We start from the raw sequence: 18,726 nt of genomic DNA on the forward strand, positions 1-18,726 counted from the left end.
GTCAGGAAGTGCACTGCAAGTTCTTACTGTAATTCCAGCTTGCAAATGAACTTCTTTGCTTATTCTCTAAACTTTCCTATATTAGCATCAAGAAATGTGGAACAAGCAAGTGTATGTTATCCCAAGGCTACAAATGGAATATTACAATGGAAATATAAGTTAAAACATTCCAATAAACTTTGTAAACTATGAAATATCACTACTTGCCATGCTAAAACCACAAAAATTAATATATTTACCGCATTTTGTGAAGAAGGGTTTTTTCTAAATTGGTCCCTTGCTAGAATTATCTGATACTTCGTAAGGCTGGGAATCTCCCGCCTCGCTAAAACTCCTATTTTAATCAGGCGGCCAGCAAATGTTTCTAGCACCTGCAAACAGAACAAAAAGCATACATGAGACACGAAGGCAAGGATGACATTGTTAGAAAGGGCTGAATATCCTTATTCCTATTCTTGTCAATATATAAAATAGAACACAAGGGGCTCGTTTCTTTCCTCTGGACGGTATTTTCCCCTCTCTCGTGGGGACCGCTGCTTTCCACGCGTTTTCTAGCAGGTCACCAGCCTGCAGCAGGTCTGCAGGAAGCCGCTGCAGCGCATGCGCAGTGGTTGCAGGAAGCCGCTCCAATGCACATGCAGCAGCTGCAGGAAGCCGCTCAAATGCACATGCAGCGGTTGCAGGAAGCCTCTCCAATGCACATGCAGCAGCTGCAGGAGGCCGCTGCAGCTCCGCAGCGGTTGCAGGAAGCCGCTCCAATGCACATGCAGCAGCTGCAGGAGGCCGCTGCAGCTCCGCAGCGGTTGCAGGAAGCCTCTCCAATGCACATGCAGCAGCTGCAGGAAGCCGCTCAAATGCACATGCAGCGGTTGCAGGAAGCCTCTCCAATGCACATGCAGCAGCTGCAGGAGGCCGCTGCAGCTCCGCAGCGGTGCAGCCCGCAGGCGTGCGCGCGCGGAGGGGCCCGGCAGGCCATGGCCGCTGCGCGGGTGCTGCGCGGGTGCTGCGCGGGGCCTTGTCTCCTTCGCGCTGCGTCCCGCGAGGGGAACGAGGGAAGTGACCCGCACTAACTCACCCTAATCCTGTTTTTCCTCTCTGCTCCCCAGCCTCAGGTGGTCGGGATTTTTTTCAGGACTTAGTTTTGCCTGAGTGCTAACTCGGCAGTAATTGGACTAATGAGATCGGCACTACGGAAATGACTAAATCTGCTGGCCCACCTGGCTAACGGTCCCAAACACGCACTGGTGTGCCCAGCACCACCGCACGCTCCTGCACTTAGCCTGACAGACACACTGCTTCATCCCTGCTCACGCGCAGCATTCCCGGGTTTCCTGAGCCTTTTAAGGGCAGTTGGGCTGAAGCAGCGTCGGGAGGAAAGAGGGCAACACACAGCAAAGCCCTGAATGCCTATTCCTTTCTTTGCTCTTCTTTCAGCTCACTGAAAAGCGAGTCCAACCAGAACAGCAAGTGCAAGTTTGGGACTCAGAGCAAAACTTCAGCTTTTGAACTCAAAACGGCCCAGCAGGAAAAAAAAAAACAAATCTAAAATACAGTGCATGTTCTAACACCAAGTAACACCCCTCTATTTATGCTCTCCACACTTCTAGAGTGTTTGGGGTTCCTGCAGTCTGTTGAGATGCGTTAAGATTCTCAGCAACCACTGCCTCTGTGTGCCCCTCTCTGCAGCAGCCGCTTGGTCCGTCTGGTTTCATTCCTCCCACAACCCGGCCCTGCTTCAGCCTCCTGCTCCGGGTACGGTGCCCGCCTGGCACCGAGTGGGAAGCCCCGAGGAGACGGGCGGGAATGACCACAGCTGCAGCTGCGTTAATCCCGATGGCATCAACAACACAGAGGGCTTCGGAACGGGATGGCGCGAAGGCAGCAGCTCCGCTGGGAACAGGAGGCACTGGGGAATTTCCACAGCGCAGGCTCCGCGTCCGCAGATCCCTCAGGAACAGCGAGCTGGAGCCAACAGGCTGAGCAGATCAGGGCAGGGAGAGGCCGGGGGGTAACGAAGCCGAAACCCTGCCAGCCCCCGAGCGCTCGGCGGCAGCCCGGCCTGCTCCCGCTCCGCGCGCGGCGCCGCTCCGTACCGCGGCGCACGGCAAGGAGTGACGGAGCGGGAGCGGAACGCGGCGCAGCCACCGCCCCGGGACGGGGTGATGGGCCCCAGGCAGCCCCGGGCACGAGGAAGGGGCGCCCTGCAGAGCGCCCACTGCTCGGCGCCCGCGGCACACGCAGGGACGCGCGTTCACGCCGCGGCACACGCAGGGACGCGCATTCTCACCGCGTTCTCACCACGCTCGCCCCACAGCACACACAGGCACGTGCGTTCTCGCTGCGTTCTCGCCACGCTCGCCCCACAGCACACGCACAGACGCGCGTTCTCGCCACGTTCTCACCACGCTCGCCCCACGGCACACGCACAGACGCGCGTTCTCGCCGCGCTCGCCCCACGGCACACGCAGGGACGCGCGTTCTCACCGCGCTCGCCCCACGGCACACGCAGGGACGCGCGTTCTCGCCGCGGCACACGCAGGGACGCGCATTCTCAACGCGTTCTCACCACGCTCGCCCCACGGCACACGCACAGACGCGCGTTCTCGCCACGTTCTCGCCACGCTCGCCCCACGGCACACGCAGGGACGCGCGTTCTCGCCACGTTCTCACCACGCTTGCCCCACAGCACACACGGACGCGCGTTCTCGCCGCGCTGCCCAAGGGCGCACGCGGGTCCCGCGTGACGCCTGGCTCGCCAGCCAGAACCGACAGCATTGCTAAGGAGTGCCAGAGGAAGGAAAAAATCCAGGTTTGTTTGAAAATGCCATCACAACCATCCACCAAGAAAACAGCGTAAAGGTTTAATGTTCCAAACCTGGTCTTTTCCAAGCAGTTTGCTATGCTGCTTTTAAATATAGCTTTTACTCGGGGTAAAAGCTTGGTGTTTTTTGTTTCAATGGGATACCATTAAAATTGCAATTTGCCCTCTCCCCAGCAGTTCAGCGATGAGGATACCAGAGCTACCGCAAATCAGCTTACACTATAGAAACGGAATCAGCCTCTGAATACAAAAATATTTCCTCAAAAAAGGAACGAGTTTTGCATTAAAAGGCAATGCTCACCCCAGTGCGATCCTGCAGCCCAGGTGTATTACGCCTCGCACTGCTTGCATAGCTCTTTCCTAAAATTTTCCATTCCACCTATTTTTATGTTTCATCTCTTGACCTGGTTTATAACATTTAAGAAAATTATATTGCCACAGTGTGCTCGATGTACAACCCCTGTCTGATTTAATCATCTCCCACAAAACGAACCCAGGAAGACTATTATGAAAGACAGCAGGTTCCAGTCACCTGTAGCTTCCAAACTAATCAGGAACAGTAAACATAACCTACTTAGAGGAGGCAGGGAAACGAGCACTACTCAAAGTGATTGCATTTTGCTTCTTTCCATACTTTTATTCTAATTAAAAAGATAATACTTCTGGAAAGTCTCGTCAATCTTTCCAGAACATTTAAGTGTTATGTTACTCGTTTAAAAACAGAACTGTAGCATTCGTTTATACGAATTGCTTGCTAGCACTAATGCCTTTTTTCGAACCTCCCTAAAATGAGCTGGTAAAGCTGACATAGCTCCGAGCGGCACATGGCAGAGGACCTGTGCAGCTGCCCCGTGCTATCCCGTGGTGTTTGCTGCCTTTCTGCAGCTGCTGCTGCACTGCCCTGGGAGCTGCGGAAGCCGCAGCCCCCGGCAGCCTTTGTTTGCTCTCAGCACAAACAAAGAACCGAGGCTCCAAATCTAGTCCCTGGAGACCAGCCGGAAACAAAAGATCTGCCCTCCTTGTTTCACTGCAGGGCTACAACGCTCATGGCTTTTCAGGAGCCAAACCAAAAGGGTTTGGGCTGCACAGAGCGAGGTGCCCTGGGGGGTGGCAGCCGCGGCACCCCGGCTCCTGAACGCAGCCCCCAAGGATCCACAGCCCTGGGAGGCGCTGGGAACGCCGCTCCGCAGGGAGCTCTCCCGGGATCCCTCACCGAGGCGCCCCGGGGCACGCGCACAGATCGGGGCAGGCTGAACAGGCCCCATGAATGCAAGGAAGGGGGGACAGCGAGGGGCCAGCCTCCAAACCAGCTGCGTTATGGCAGGGAGGACACGCTAGGAGCTACCACCAGCGCTACAGTTTGGTTACTCTCCTTGTATAATCTCAGAATCGGGATAGAAGAGCCGCACGCACGAGGGAGAAAAGTGCTATTTTATGTAAGCTTTGGCCTGACACTTACTTATCTTTCCAACAAGATACAGAGCAACGGCGATACAGAAGGGTGCAGTGCTGTTGTTTTTAAAACTTACTCCTTATTTCTTCCAAACTAACAGTGGTCAACTTAGCAGTGATCCTGCTCCTTTGCCAGTTTTACCACATTAACTCATTTGGACCTTCACAGTCTCCCCATGCTCCAAGAATTCTTCCCTGGAAACTGAGGCTGGTGACCGGAAAGCCACATTTCATCCTCTTTCAACATTTAGTTTTTCTCTTCTTATAACATTTTTCACTTAGAAAGACAGCCCACATTTTTTACTTTTGAATTCATTTGGCTAAGGAGTGTTTTCACTTCCCGTTACAAACAGGGATAAAGCAAAAATCAGCGTTTTCAACTGTAATTAGTAACAGGCAGCTATTCTATTAGTCCAAGCTGACAGCATGCCTAGACACAGACCATAACGCGTCTTCGGTACTATATCGAGGTTAGCTCTTTTTGTTTAATTTAAGCGGCCCCCAACACAAAACCAAATCACAAGAGCAGTCACTTCTGACCGATCGATCGAGTACGATCTTAAGGTTTTAAGGATTTAGTGGCACTTCTCACCTGCTGAGAAACTAGGCTGTGATTAAAGCCAAACTTTCTGCTTTCCTCATCCCAGCACCGACGCTTAGCAATCCTCCAAAAAGAAACGGTTCTGCCTGAGCACCGTTTTATTCCGGCAGTACCTGGAGGGAACGGGAGCTTCCCGAGGAGCGGTGCCGGCGGGATGTGGCATTCCCTCGTGCAGCGGTGGTAACAGCACCAGAAGTTACACACGCTCTGTCCACAGAAACGAGCGCAGTGCAAACTCCGTAAATTCAGTTAGGTCCGATTAAGTTAAGCCCAGTTAAGTCTGTGATTTGGACCTGTCGTGACTTACTTCAAGACATCTACCCGGAGCAAGGTAGCTGCCCCGCAACAAAGTTCAGCAGCATCTTTAAGAAGCTGTGAATGATGCTTTAAAACGATGTAAACAACAACAACAGCCCCCCAAATGCAGCCCATTTCTGCACATTTCAGTGAATTTTGTGATTTTATACACCAGGGAGCTGGCCATGAAATCAACACGTAAGGAAGCACCATCTCCAAGCAGCTGCCAAGGGTTTGCCTTCCCTGTGGACGTTCAGGTCCATCAGTCTGTGGTGCTGACAAGGGGTCGGACGTCCTCCATGCAGAACCACCTGGATCAATTACCTCAGCAAAGGAAGTAGAAGAAAAGCTTCACTTTTCTTCAAACAAAACAAAAGTATTACTAATAACAACAATAATACTACTACTAATAATAATAAAAAGCTAAATTCAGTCAGTAAGAAGGGTGCTTTGAGGACATTCCTGCTGGCCTGCGTGTGCAGCTCTCAGAGGAGCAATGTTCTCCGCTGGCCTCTCGGCCGGGAGCAGGAACACACACTTCATGGGAACAGCGGCACTTCAGCCGGGACTGGGTCCCCTCCTTCCTAAAGCGGGTAACGCTCCACTGTCCCCCCATGAGCTGCACCTGGTACCAGGTTACAGAGACTGAGGCAAAGATAACGGGCGGAAAAAGGAGGGGGGATATTGAGCATCCCAGCACAGAAAGCCAAGCGTTGGATCCCTACACTCTGGTCTCCAAATCAGTTTTTCCACTGAAGATTCTCAACCCCAGCAGCTTTCCCATTCCTCCTGAGCACGGAGGATCGCGGTGCCTCTTGCTAAGCCACCATTCAGGCAGCCAGAGAGACCCCCGCCAGCGGATCCCCCGGCTCCAACGCGGACCCGCTCCAAGCCCAGCCTTCCCAGGACAGGGCTGCCCGAGGGGCTCTGCGGGGACGCTGCAGCGCAGCCCCCGAGCAGGCTGGAGGGAGGGCGGGCGGCGGCACCGCGCGCTCCCGGCACGGCCCGGCCCGGCCCGGCACGGCCCCGCCCCGCCCCGCGCTCCAATCCCGGGCAGGACGGGCCCTTCTTAAGGCGCCGCCAGCGCCGCGCCGCTGATCGCAGCGGGCCGGCCATGGAGACGGGCGGCTGCCGCATGGGCGGCGCGGAGCCCGCCGCGGCGCCCGCGATGATCACGCTTGAGGACCTGGACGGCATGGCCGAGGAGAGCCCCGACTCCGCGTACCACAGCAACGGCAGCAGCCTCGAGGAGGAGGCCGAGCGCATGGAGGACGAGGAGCAGGAGCGGCTGCTCAGCTACTGGCAGAGCGTGGGCCGGGGGCACCAGGTGGACGTGCCCCGCGGTAAGAGACCGACCCCCTCCGCCCCTTGTCCTGTCCCTGCCCGTCCCCCCCTTCCACACCGCGGCCGGGCCCGCGGGTCACCCCCGGCTCTGGCCGGGCCAGCAGGTCAACCCCTCCCGCTGGGGCCCGCGGCCGGGCCAGCAGGTCAACCCGCTGCGGTAGCGCGGGCAGCCCCTCTCTGTGCCCCAGAACGGCCGGGGAGGGAGCACAGCTCTGATATGCGGCGTGACGCCCTGTCCAGCCCGTCCCTGCTCCAGCTGCCCCGAGGCTCCCTGCCCAAAGGGCACGCAGCAGTCGAGTCCAACAGAGCGCAGGGCTGCTCTGCCGACCAGGGGCCTCCAGCCCTATGTTGTTAGCAAGGAGCAGTTCACGTTCAATGGCTAGACAGTCTTTCCGATTCTTTTGTAATGAGTCCGTAACTCCTCCCAACAAGCAAAGAGTAACTGCAAACTTGCCTTTCCCCCCCACTCCCAAAATTGTAACACTTGATTCAGAAGCCTTAACTTCTCACCACGAGATAACACAGACAGAGATTTTCAGCACCTCAGCTGTTGAGCTAAACCACCTTCAAGGAGGGACAGAAGTGGGGAAGAAAGGTCCTCCCCCTCTCCCCCAACCCAGTTGCTTGTCCTACTTGAGGTCTCCAAGACCTCAGAAAAATCTTAGGCTGCAGCAGACACTGCCACAATTAAACACCCAGGAATTTAAAGCCTCTTTCTATATCCCAACAGTATATGATCTTATTTTCCCCCTCCTTTTCAAGTCATGCCCGAAGCATCATCTTTCTAATGCTTTAACAAAGGAAGTTAATTAGCAATTACTTTTTTTTTTAAAGACCCTAAAACCTGTGTATGAACAGAGTTTGGCAGGTCCTTGCGGTCCCCACTGCAGGTGTTTCTGAGCAGCGAGCTGCTTTGTAGTGCTAAGCAAATAGTTAAACAAAAAACCCCACACACCCCAAGTGGTGTTTCTGATACTCTGTGACTCTTTTACTAGTTCTGCAGGCTGCACTAACAGAGAGACTAGGACAGTCCATAATCAAAACAGCAGGAAGAGTCAGGTATTGCACTTTGCAAATGGGAAATAAAACAGATCAGAGTCTTGTGGCCTCAGAAAAACAGCCCAGAAACAGTGAGTGCATCAGGACACTTGTGGCTACTTGCTCCCTTAGCACAGAGAAGAAGAAAGGACGAGCGCAGGAGCTGAGGGGACTGCCAGGAGCCCCTCTCTTTCTCGTCACAGTGACATTATTACAGGCAGCAGCAGTTAGCTTGCATGCCCAATATAAGGTCCCGCTGTCTGTTCATTTGGGCTGTTTCCTGGGATTAGGTGCCAGAGGATACTTAGGAGCACTTTAACTCCCACGGGCTTTGGCACCTCTTGTGCTGTGGTGACAACACCTCAAAGATTTGCCTTTTAGCTTTTGTTAATGCTTTTAAGAACGACAGGAACATCATAAGCCTTCTAAAGAACCACACCATTTCATGAGATTTTGACACCAATTTATCAATTATTTTCTGGCCTATCAATTTATCACTGTTAAGAGCAGCTTAACCCTATAGACTGGCTCCATGGACTATACCAAGCTTCTCAACAGAGGGTGGTATAAAGATATAATCTTTCTTGCTTGAAAAAATCCATTTCCTTTTATCCACTACCAGTAGAAGCAGTCAAATTTCTCTAATTTCAATATAAGAGTAACAAACAAGCTCAGAAATGAAAATCAGGCACTCGCTGAAGCATGAAGTTGTCCAGGAAGGTCCGGGCACAAAGCAGGACGCTCTGGGCCCAGGTGTCCTGGCTCCAGATGGAGCTTTGGGTTTGAGCGGCCCGTGTTTTCCCTCCCATGCAGAGGCTGCTGGAGAGCCCCGGGACGGGCTCGTCACGGACGCGTGGGGATATCCGGGCTCCGCGGGGGCAGCCTGCGTCCCCGAGCTGCTCCGCAGACGCACCATGCACCGTCCAGCGGGTCGTTTCCGCGCAGATTTGGTGCCCAGCCTTTACCCTAAAGGCTGGCAGGAACCATCAAGCCCTTGGGGCCTTTACGCCAAGGTGCGGCGGCAGGAACGTGCCCTTGGGTGGCAGCGGGCTGATGGGGCCCTCGCGCACCCTGCGCCTCCCAAACTCGCTGCTCTGGGCAAGCCGCACCAATGCGCCTTACCCCGTAAACCCCTCGGCCAAGATTTGCTGCTTTCGTAACGCCTATCTATAGTGCCAGCTGTAATTACAAAGTTGGAGCTCAGCTATACGCAGCCTTCGCTAGCTATACTGCTGTGCCTCGTTATCAACTTCTTTCATGCTTTTGCAGCAGTATTTAAGGTCAAAAACTTCGACTGAGAGGACAAGTAGCACAAGCAGCTGCCTTGTCTTGGGCAGCGTAACCTTAACTATTTTGCAAGAAATGTCTGATACAAGTGTTAGGACTGAACGATGCAATGGAGCAGCACATGCTTCATTACACTTAGGTGTGTTCCTTGTCCTGGACGCTTCAGACTAAAGCGGGACACCCATATGGGAAGCGTGGCCTCCGAGCCCGCTTCCAGGCCAAGGAAACTGCTTTTCACTCAGAGTCCTGGCTCAGCCACACGCTGCAGCTTCCCCAAGGCCTTCCACTACACTAGTACTTGGGGCTGCAGTTAGGAGTACTGAGAACCCCTTTGCTGTCCCGTTTTGATCTGTGACTAAGCCTGACACAGCAGCAAAAACAGCCCGTCCTCCTCAGGAGCTCATGGATAAACACGACGGGAGCAGCCAGCCCTGGACCTTGCATCACCTCTGCCAGGGCAGCGATGCCCAGCCCAGCTCCTGCCCCATGGGCACGGGGTGGCCGTGCAGCACCCAGCTCCCGGGGCTGCTCCGGTGCTTGTCCCGCTCGCTGCCACCAACGCGCCTGCGCGTGCTGGGGACGTGGCCCCCTTGGGGTTGATGCTACCCCCTCTGTGCATGCCCAGTGCCCAGTCTAACACCGGCAGTCAAATTTAAACTGTTCAACCTCTCCTAACGAGCCAGCAATGGAAGGTCCAATACCTTGAACTCCTGTTGCTCCCAAGGCAAACGGCTAATCCTACCCGTGTGCCGCTCTCGGATAGGACTAATGGAGCGAGTGCTCAACATGGAAATACAAATAAGCTTGTAAGAAAACTAATTTTGTATTCAAAGATGGGTTTTGACATGCACTGAGGCGTAGACCCATGAACTGAAAGATAAAACTCCTGGGTGGACATTTGTTAATCGCAGCCCCATATTCTCTACATTAACATGGAAAGGATGTGACCATATTTATGAATAAAAAAGTCGGAGTTAAAATTTCTAGAGTCTTAACATTTCCTAACTTTCCAGTACTCTGCTGAAAATTCTGTGTTGGACACCTAATTTTTATTTTTATATTCTATTTTTATTCAGCCTCCAAGGAAATCAACTTTAAATGTCACTTATTACTTTTTAAATTTACTTCTTAAATTTATTTATTCTATTAAAAAAACCTTAAGCTACCGTATAGCTACCGTATACCATATAGCATTCTCCCCTCTATTAATAAATCCCTACTACTCCAAATAGTCTTATAGCTAAAACCCTTGCACGGGACACCCGGAGATGGGAGCTTGGTTCCTAGCTCACTTATAGATTCACTAGGCTAAACTGACTCTCCTGCATCTTAATCCTTCTCCTCTCTGAGCCGTGGGTACCGTTCTCTTCCCCACACCATGCTGCTTTTCCCACTTCAGGCGCTTACAATGCCTAAGAGCAGGGATCTCATGTCAGTCAAAGCCTGCACTCCTCCTCGGGCTCGTGTTTGATATCCACCATGAAGCGCTATGGCAGGTTTGCAGATTTCCAAACGTTGTGCAAAAAGGTTTAAGCCCTTATCAGAGTACATATACACATGCGCCCTTGGGAGGCAGCTCTTTGAGGAAAGGCTCCCAACCCAGAGCGAGCCCAGCCCTCGATTCCCAAGACTAAACCCGCAGGCCGGAATGTCGGAGCCCTTGCGCGGGGCTGCGCGGCGCAGGCCGCACGGCGCGAGGTGCCGGAATGTCGGAGCCCTTGCGCGGGGCTGCGCGGCGCAGGCCGCACGGCGCGAGGTGCAGGCCGGCTGGCTGCCCTCCTTGTCCAGGCGGGAGGCAGGTGAACACGAGCAGCGCGCGACACCCCGAGTGTCCGAGCTGGCGCATTCCGCGTAATCCCGATGGCGCTGGGAACACGGAACCACTTGGTGATTTTCAGCCAGGTGTACTGGAGTCTGACAAACACAAAACTAATTATGAAGCTCGCCTTGTTCTACTGCTGTGTTTGTAATTTGTTTCTCCATTTTGCTACAATCTTGATATTCATCATGTATGCTAAAAATTTTAAGTCTTCTGCCTCATCCAAATTGAAATAGTCTTTCATCTAATGTACTTTATATCTCATCAGACACAGCACGTAGACAAAACTGTCTTACAGGGAGAAGTAGCAGTACTAACACACGAATCTGTTCTAACTTCTTTCATTAACCGCCGTAAGATCAGGATAATGAACATGAGGATGCGGTTCCGAGCCGCGCGCAGGGGCCGCGCAGGCGCTCGGCCGGGCTCGCGGGGCACCGGGACACGCACCGGCCCGAGCTGCCCGCGCCGCGGCCGGAGCAGCGCGTGCAGGAACAGCCACCGCGACGGCGGCGCCGGGAGCCTGCAGGGAACGCTCCTGCAGTCGGAGCACGAGGAAAGGACCGGGTCTGCTCTATGCAACACTGCAAGCACAGTGTTAGAAACTCAATCATTCTTATTTCTAGTTTTACTTAAGCTGAAAGCATTTGATTTCATTGCAGACATGGCAGAGCCCATCCAGCAGCTGACGAGAAACAACAGCCCCCAGGAGAGACAGAGCGTCCCCTTCACGGTGCTGCAGCGCAAGGAGAAGGTGAGGGCTGCGCTGCCCCGCGCTCGCAGGGCCGCCCTCCTCCGGGAGGGGATCGTTATCCCTCGGGATCTGGAGGGCTGCAGACGGAGAGCGGCAGGAAAGGCACAAGTTGGGCAGGAATTACAGTTTTTGTGATGATTTTAGAATTAATTTAACAAATGGAACTCATTTTGACATTTCACATAAAATGCTTGTTTTCATCACTAAAATCAACACACTTGCTGCATTATATAGTAATGCTAATTAACGTGCAACAAAGCATAGAGATCAACATCTCAATTTAAACCCGAATTTGCCCTTTTGTACCGTGGATCATCATTAAACAAAGTGCAGTTATCAAAGGCATCGTATCCTCTAATAAGAACCTGGAGTCCTGTCCTGCAGGCCGTTTACAGCTCCGAGTGCACTGCCAACACTCAGCCTTGCAGGAACGACAAACACTAACCGGGCAGGAAGGTCTCCTGTCGCACCAAGTAACCCACATAATTCAAATCTGCCAATACCTCTATTGCAACTGGGCCTTTTATACAAAAGGTTTGGGACTCTTAACTCAATTTTGCTCCAATAAGACACAGAATAATGAAGATAAAGATAGGAACTGCTTGGAAATATTTTCTCAGTAGTATCGTAAGTGATAAAAATGAGGTTTTGCAGTGTTATTTTCAACTAATTATTTAATACTGAAACTGTAAAAGCTGACAGTTCCTTACTTTTCAAGGAAAACCACATACAGAGTCTGCTGAATATTTTTGACTAAGGTTGGCAGCATGTCCTTTCTTCATTTACACAAGGAGGACTACCACATTCAAGATCATTTCACTGACAGCTGAAAAAAGAGGCAGCTGTTTCATATTCAAGATGCATACACACAAATTTTGCATTGTTTGTGTATATCTACATATTATATGCCAATCTGGACCTTGAAATCAAGTACTTGCAAAACTCACTATACTGCGAACTAAATAGTAAACAGAACACACATAAGCTATAGCTGACACAAGCTTAAAGCCATTCCTCTTGCTTGCCATCCTTTGCTTTCAGACAAGCTGATTTCTGTACGTTATGAGCAAAGCACTGAAATCCTGGATAAAGCTTTGTGTTTTAAAGTGATTATCTTAAAATCTAAAATTCTCCTGTTGTGTCTGCAGCTTGGAGATCTGCTTTATGAAAAACGTCAGTATGGAAAAGCCAAGTGGGCTTGTATAAAAATGAAAGAAAAACAGTACGAGCAGAGCATATGCCTGGGATTCATGAAGCTGATGAGGTACATTTGTGAGCAGAACTCCTCAGGTAACTGGCTACCACGATTCTACACTATAATTAAAATACGATCGTATTTGTGCACCAGCTGCTCTTAATTACAGGGATATTTTTATTAACCTTTTCCAAATATACCACCCTCTCCATATTAACCCTTTCCTGCAAAATGACCTTTCCACTTGAATTTAAAATGAAGTGAGTCTCTTTCTGCATGTGCATTAGAAGAGCAAGGGATCTAAAGAAACCTAAAGATCTGAACTGAACTGATTTCCAAAGGCTTTCTGACCACGGCAACTGCTTAGGAACTAAGATGGGCTATTTTTGCAAAGTTTGAGCAGTAAGTAGTGTTTTGTTTCCTATAGAGGTTTAGTAATTTGATTTTTACAACAGTATTTAAGAAGCCTGATCTAAGCACTCGTTCAGTGTTTGATGCTAGAAGAGATGGTACCACCTCGCCTCCCTGATTTTTAGCTTGTAATACTTAATTTGTGCATGTTTGAACGGACACCAAAACCTTGTATGAGTGGCACGTTTTCCCAAAGGACAATCTATTTTAAGTGAAATACTTTAGGAAAATCCACCATATTCTTGGTTGTGCCTGCATCAAAAACATGTAACTAGCTTCCAACCTAAAGTCAGCTGGTTTCAAATCAGTTCTTGTTTCCGACATTCTCCAGGGGATTAAGGGGTACTGCAATATTTTGCAGTCCCTTGTTCTGTAAAGGTGCTTATGTGTTATCAAGTGAACCTTCATGGGGTTTTTTTCCAAGCTAGAAGGATCTCAACTTTTTTCCTCCATCGGGTACTTTCCCCACTCTCTCCATTCTGTTAACATTTTTAACATGGCTTAAAAATCATTTTGTCCCTGGAGCAGTGCAGTTTTGTTTCTGCTCTGCGTCCCGGAGCTAAGTTCTCACTTCAAACCATCCCTGCAATTTGTCCAGTCAAAATCATAACCTTTTCCTGCAGCACTGTGCACGCATGGCAGGGTTCAACAAGCTGCCAGCGAGGCCACGAGGCAGCCGCTTGCCCGGCAGAGATAACCCAACAGCCAAGTGAGGTACCTGCAGTCTGCAAGCACAGGCCTCCGAGGAGGGCAGCATCAGTTAGCAAGAGAAACTCCACGTGGGAGAGCTCCCCAAAGACTGCACTTCACACAGATGTGCACACAGATTTGCACACATGCACATCACAGAATCGTTGAGGTTGGAAGGGACCTCCAGAGATCGTATAGTCCAACCCCTCTGCACACGCAGGGTCACCTACAGCACGTGGCACATGCAGCTTTTATATAAATGTATGTAACATATGTGCACACTACAAGACATAGTAAAAGCTCCTTCCAGCTTGGGATACACAAAGACATTTTCTGAACCATCCTGCTGAACGCCACCTAGCAAGGGGAGCCCTTCTGTTATTCCGTATTTGCTCAGAAGGCGAGCAGCCGCCTCCCGTGGCATTCCTAACAGCCGTGTGTCTCCTCAGGCCTGTACCTGGGGATAACGATCCCCATCGTGACCATCGTGCACACGGACGAGTCTCGCTCGGCGGTGACGCGCGCGGTGACGGTGGCGTACTACCTGCCCGAGGCGCTGCAGGAGGAGCCGCCGCAGCCCTTCGACCACGACATCGTCATCGAGGAGTGGCCTTCCACTATCGTGTACAGCAGGTAAGGAGCGCTGGCCTTGTGCTCTATAGTAACTATGGGAAAATGCAGTTATGAATCCTGCAAGCTAACAGTAACAGATTTTCAGAAACTGTTGAAAGCCGATTGCCCTGTGAAACTGGGACATTCAGGAAATAACAGTCACCAGCTCACTGGAGGAAATAATGCGTCTGTAAATGAGAGATGTAACAGCATCTCAAAACAGAGTGTTGCAGGGAGTGGTGAGCAGAGCCTGACGTAACGTTTTGTATTAACTCAGCATCTGCAGTGCTAGCTGAGATAAATCAGACGGAGTATCATTTGTGAGCTATGACTAAGTAAGAGGAGGAGGAGCCTTGAGGCTCTAAGAAATGTGGCTTTTAACTAGAATTGATATAAAGTTGGTTGTTACAGGAGCTTCAGAGGAATCACCAATGAGGACTCCATAATGAGGGAAATAAACCTGCTGGCAGAAATTCTGGAGAGTCCCGAGCTATGTTTGCAGGATACATTCATCATTGCGGGATATACAAACCCAGCTGCTGCTAACCGGATTAATGAAATATGGTTCCTCCAAAGACCATAGCCTCCCTTTCCTGCTGCCTTTCAAGTACAAGATTTGGGTCTGACTTCGTGACTGGATATTGCAAGTGAATCATGTGAGACTAGAGTACAAACACTCAAAGAAAAGTGGCTTTTAGCAAGACAATCAGCATAGGTTAGTAAGTGTATAGAAGTAACACCTGAAGCATACACTAAATTCCTAAGTCAAATTTTACATTTTTTAAATAATTGCTATGGAGATTTTTAACACCTTAAAAGAATACGGTTAACTCATGTGAAACAAGATAAGGAGATAGAGACCTCTCCCCGTACCCACTTAGTAGCATCCCCAAACTGCCTGTGGCTTGGGACTGTCCTGTGGGAGATCCCGGAGCGGTGGCCTGCAGCAGGCAGTGCTGCAGCAGCTGCAGAAAGGACAGTCACAGTCACAGTAGGGGCTTTACATGGGAGTCACATTAAAACCATCCCTGTGTAGACTATGCGTCAGAAAAAAAGAACTTTCAGATATTCATTTTTTGAAGCAAATTGCCAGATTTAGGCCACTGTGATTAAGCCAAGGAGAAAAACTAGGTCAATGCTGACTGGTTTTGATATTATAACCCATGGAGCACATATTCTTAATGCTTACCTCAAAAAGCATTTAACCAAAGTATCTTTTTTAGCCATGAGAAGAGACCAGGAAGTCAGAACAGTCCTAATCTCATTAAACTTTTGTTAGCCCAAGTTAAGGTATAGCTTAACGACCCCCTCACAGCAACCTCACGGCTGTCCGCGGCGTCCACCACCAGCCCTCCCGGGCGCCCTGCTCCGCTCTCCCCGCTCTGCTGCGCGCTCCTCTGCGGCGGCTGAAGCGATCTGTCAGCTCCTGGTTCTGCCCGACGTTTTTCCCAGCAGCGCTACATAACTAAGGTCAGGAGCAGGACAAGTATTTCCCAAGCCACGCGTGCTGGGTTAGCAGCACCGCGAGGCGCCAGCGGCCCCGGAGCTCTGCTGAGGAAAGGCCCCCCGGCGCGGCAGGGCGGGCGGCCCGCGCTCATCCCGGCGCATGGGGAGCGTCCTCCAGGAGGGGGATTCCCAGGCCCTCCCGGCCACATTCCAACATTTGACCACTCTCACTGGGAGAATCATTTTTCTAGCACCGAATTTTTAGTGTTGAAACTTGCTTCCTTCACCCTTCATCCATGTGGCATATGGTAAATCTTCAAGTTGGAAAAATGCTAGTCTAGCATGCTGTTACCCAAAGAAAAGCCTGTATAATTCTAGATGCATCAAAAGTGTGAAAGCACTTTTGTGTGCAAGCTTGACTGCATATTACAATTAAAGAACACCTAAAGAACTTTAAACACAGATTATTAAATAACTTGGTTCTTAGAAATCCCTTCTTAACCTCTCCACTTATAGATCTGACAGTAGAATCTTATCACATTATTTAATACAATTAAATTAGTTTATAAAGTTTCAAGAATTTTATCACCAGCATTATTTATCAATTGCAAGAAAAAAACAAAAACAGAACCAGTATCTGCTAGTGCCCAGTCCTATTAATTGGCAAACAAAAGGGGTTTATACAGTACTTCTGGAAAGAAGTACAGATCAAGGCCTTTAAGCCTCCTGGCTCCACAAGGCTTTCTGCACAAAGCCCACCTTATTCTGCAAGCTAAAACCTCTTACGGTGAAGCTCAACCACACAAACACAGGCTGGAAGCCGGCGAGCTGATCACACCTACGCGTGGTCCAGGTGCCCTCTAGTGGTTCCTGCCCTCCGAGGTTTGTGGACAAGGAACAAGGACTCCTCATTCCTTCCTCCCAAAACTCTCATTTCTCCAGCTCTTCAGACACCCTGTGCTGGTTCAACAAACATTTGCATTGCCAAAAATGAACCGGCTTCTCTAACCGACCTCACCAGGAGGAAGGGGAGAGGAATCCCCACAGACGGTTGTTGGCTGTTTTCTTGCCCCCAAAGCTGTCTGCTCTACTTGGTTTGCTGGGGGCAACAAAAGTGCTCGTGTCAGCTGTAGCCACAACCAGGAGCCGCTTTTTCTGATGAAGTGACAGTGCAAAGGCACGTCAAGGCGTCCTTTTCGTGACAGGGCGAGATGGTGAAGACCTTGCACCATCCTGCACCTTTCAGTCCTGTGGATCTGCTGAAGAGCTGGGGCTGCAGCCAGGCAGAGCACTCTGCCTTCCTCTGCAGCATCTGCTGGGCTTTCCCGTCTGACCTCCCCCCAACTTACTGATCAACTAGACTACTTACTTCAGCTTTGCTTTTTATTTATTTTTAACATTTCTTCATGTTACTAGTAACGCCAGCCAGTATTAAAGTAAAAGCTAAGAATATAATGGGAAATAATAAGAGCTTTTGATTGAGTTAAACTGGAGATCCAGGGATGCATTAAATAATAGGTTTGCTTTTGGTCCAAAGAAAACATTTTTATATAAAGGCAAATAAAACATACATTTTTGACCTTTGACAAAATTCTATGGCAAATTAAAGAAGTTTTTGCAAATTGATTGTTTTTGACGGTTATAGAAGAAATATAGAAAAAATATGGATGCTTTTGTAAAAGAAATGTCTAATGCTCTAGGAAACAAATTTCTCACCAGAAAGCATCAATTTGTATATATTTTACATAGGAGACTATTGAAGAAAGGTGTTTGCTATATAGTACATCTCTTTCCATAGGCAACCTTCACCTGAATATTTCTGTGACTCAGTTGCTTGTGGGTATGGTATAGAACCATTCTTGTCACTGCGATATAAAGATGAGCTGTTTATCTGAACGTGCTGATATCCTGAGCACGGCCAAGTGTTCCGTGTTGCTGTAGGTGAAGCTGTGAACCCCGAGGTAGTATTTGTTCTGACGCGCGTTAGACCGCTTGCGCTGCCGAGCGAGAACCAGCTCCTCTCCAGTTTGAACATACACTTTATGGCTTGGAGCGCTGGCAACTTCTGCAAACGGCCCTTGCAAAGAAGCGCACCAAGAACTGCGTGGTTTTTCATGGAGACACAGAGCATACCTAATAGTTACACCAATTAATGTCATGGAAATGTTATTATTATTATGATTCAAAAATACCATTTGAGAGAGCCTGAAAACATTCTCAAGCCTGCTTACCTAAATCCTGTTATTGGAATAGGTATTTCTATTATCCATCTATTGCTCTTTGTAACCATTACTCAAAGGATTTTCATTTATAATTTGAAGTACTTGATTTGCACTATTAAAAGGAGATAGTAAAATACAATTCACACATACCTTGAAAAATTAAGTGAAGTAGCCTTAGTACACGATTTCCTGCATATTGTGTATTTTTCAAACACGCATTAGTGCCTAAAAAGTTTATTCCAGTTATTGTGATACTCAGGGCCTTGCTTACTCTACGTATACAGACACCGACGTCTCTGTAATTTTCCCAGTGTTGCCGCATTGTGCTGTTCTACACTGTCCTCCGTTTTCACGGAAATGTTGTCCCATTAACTGTTACTCTTTGCTCAAATTAAAGCTGATGATTCCAGCGTGCAGAGCGTAACTGGTTTTTGTCGCGGGCCCTCCCGCGCTTCTCGGGCGCGCGGGGCAGCGCCGCGGGCTGGGAGCAGCACCGGGCACCCCGGGACGGCCCCGAGCGCACGGCCACGGGCGCAGCCAGCGCGGCACCTCCCAGGAGGAGAACGGGAGCCTCCGACAGGGCCCGCGCGTCCAGGAGCACAGCGTGTTTGCCCAGGTGGTCTGAGCACAGCAGGCTGGGGGAGCCCGAGCGGCCCCTTCCTGCACACACCTCAGGTCGTCACCGCCTGCACCGTCCCATTAAGGCAGCGGCCGAATGCAAATGCCAGATCAAAGAG

General features: G+C 50.2%; 2 protein-coding genes across 2 annotated transcripts in view; one reads left to right on the forward strand and one right to left on the reverse strand.

Annotated features, from left to right (window-relative positions):
* FANCM (FA complementation group M) overlaps positions 1-18,726 on the reverse strand; it is a 63,017-nt gene that overhangs the window by 39,848 nt on the left and 4,443 nt on the right. Inside the window, 1 exon segment of the mRNA XM_088533794.1 lies at positions 240-371. Coding sequence (XP_088389920.1) covers positions 240-371 — 132 coding nt within the window.
* On the forward strand, positions 6,266-15,245 carry LOC104569544 (heme-binding protein 1). Its single transcript, XM_088533764.1, has 5 exons — positions 6,266-6,514; positions 11,322-11,413; positions 12,562-12,703; positions 14,159-14,342; positions 14,733-15,245. The coding sequence occupies exons 1-5, from the start codon at positions 6,286-6,288 to the stop codon at positions 14,902-14,904; spliced, it is 819 nt and encodes a 272-aa protein (XP_088389890.1). The 5' UTR covers positions 6,266-6,285; the 3' UTR covers positions 14,905-15,245.

This window comes from Tinamus guttatus, unplaced genomic scaffold, assembly GCF_059628265.1.
Source record: "Tinamus guttatus ecotype Peru unplaced genomic scaffold, ASM5962826v1 Tinamus_guttatus_pri_ptg000522l, whole genome shotgun sequence".
NCBI lineage: Eukaryota > Metazoa > Chordata > Aves > Tinamiformes > Tinamidae > Tinamus > Tinamus guttatus.

Excerpts from the sequence above, each read along its gene's own strand:
- LOC104569544 (XM_088533764.1), top strand. The coding sequence starts at position 6,286 with ATGGAGACGGGCGGCTGCCGCATGGGCGGCGCGGAGCCCGCCGCGGCG. Across the intron at positions 6,515-11,321 it reads CCAGGTGGACGTGCCCCGCG|ACATGGCAGAGCCCATCCAG; the intron begins GTAAGAGACCGA and ends ATTTCATTGCAG. Across the intron at positions 11,414-12,561 it reads TGCTGCAGCGCAAGGAGAAG|CTTGGAGATCTGCTTTATGA; the intron begins GTGAGGGCTGCG and ends TTGTGTCTGCAG.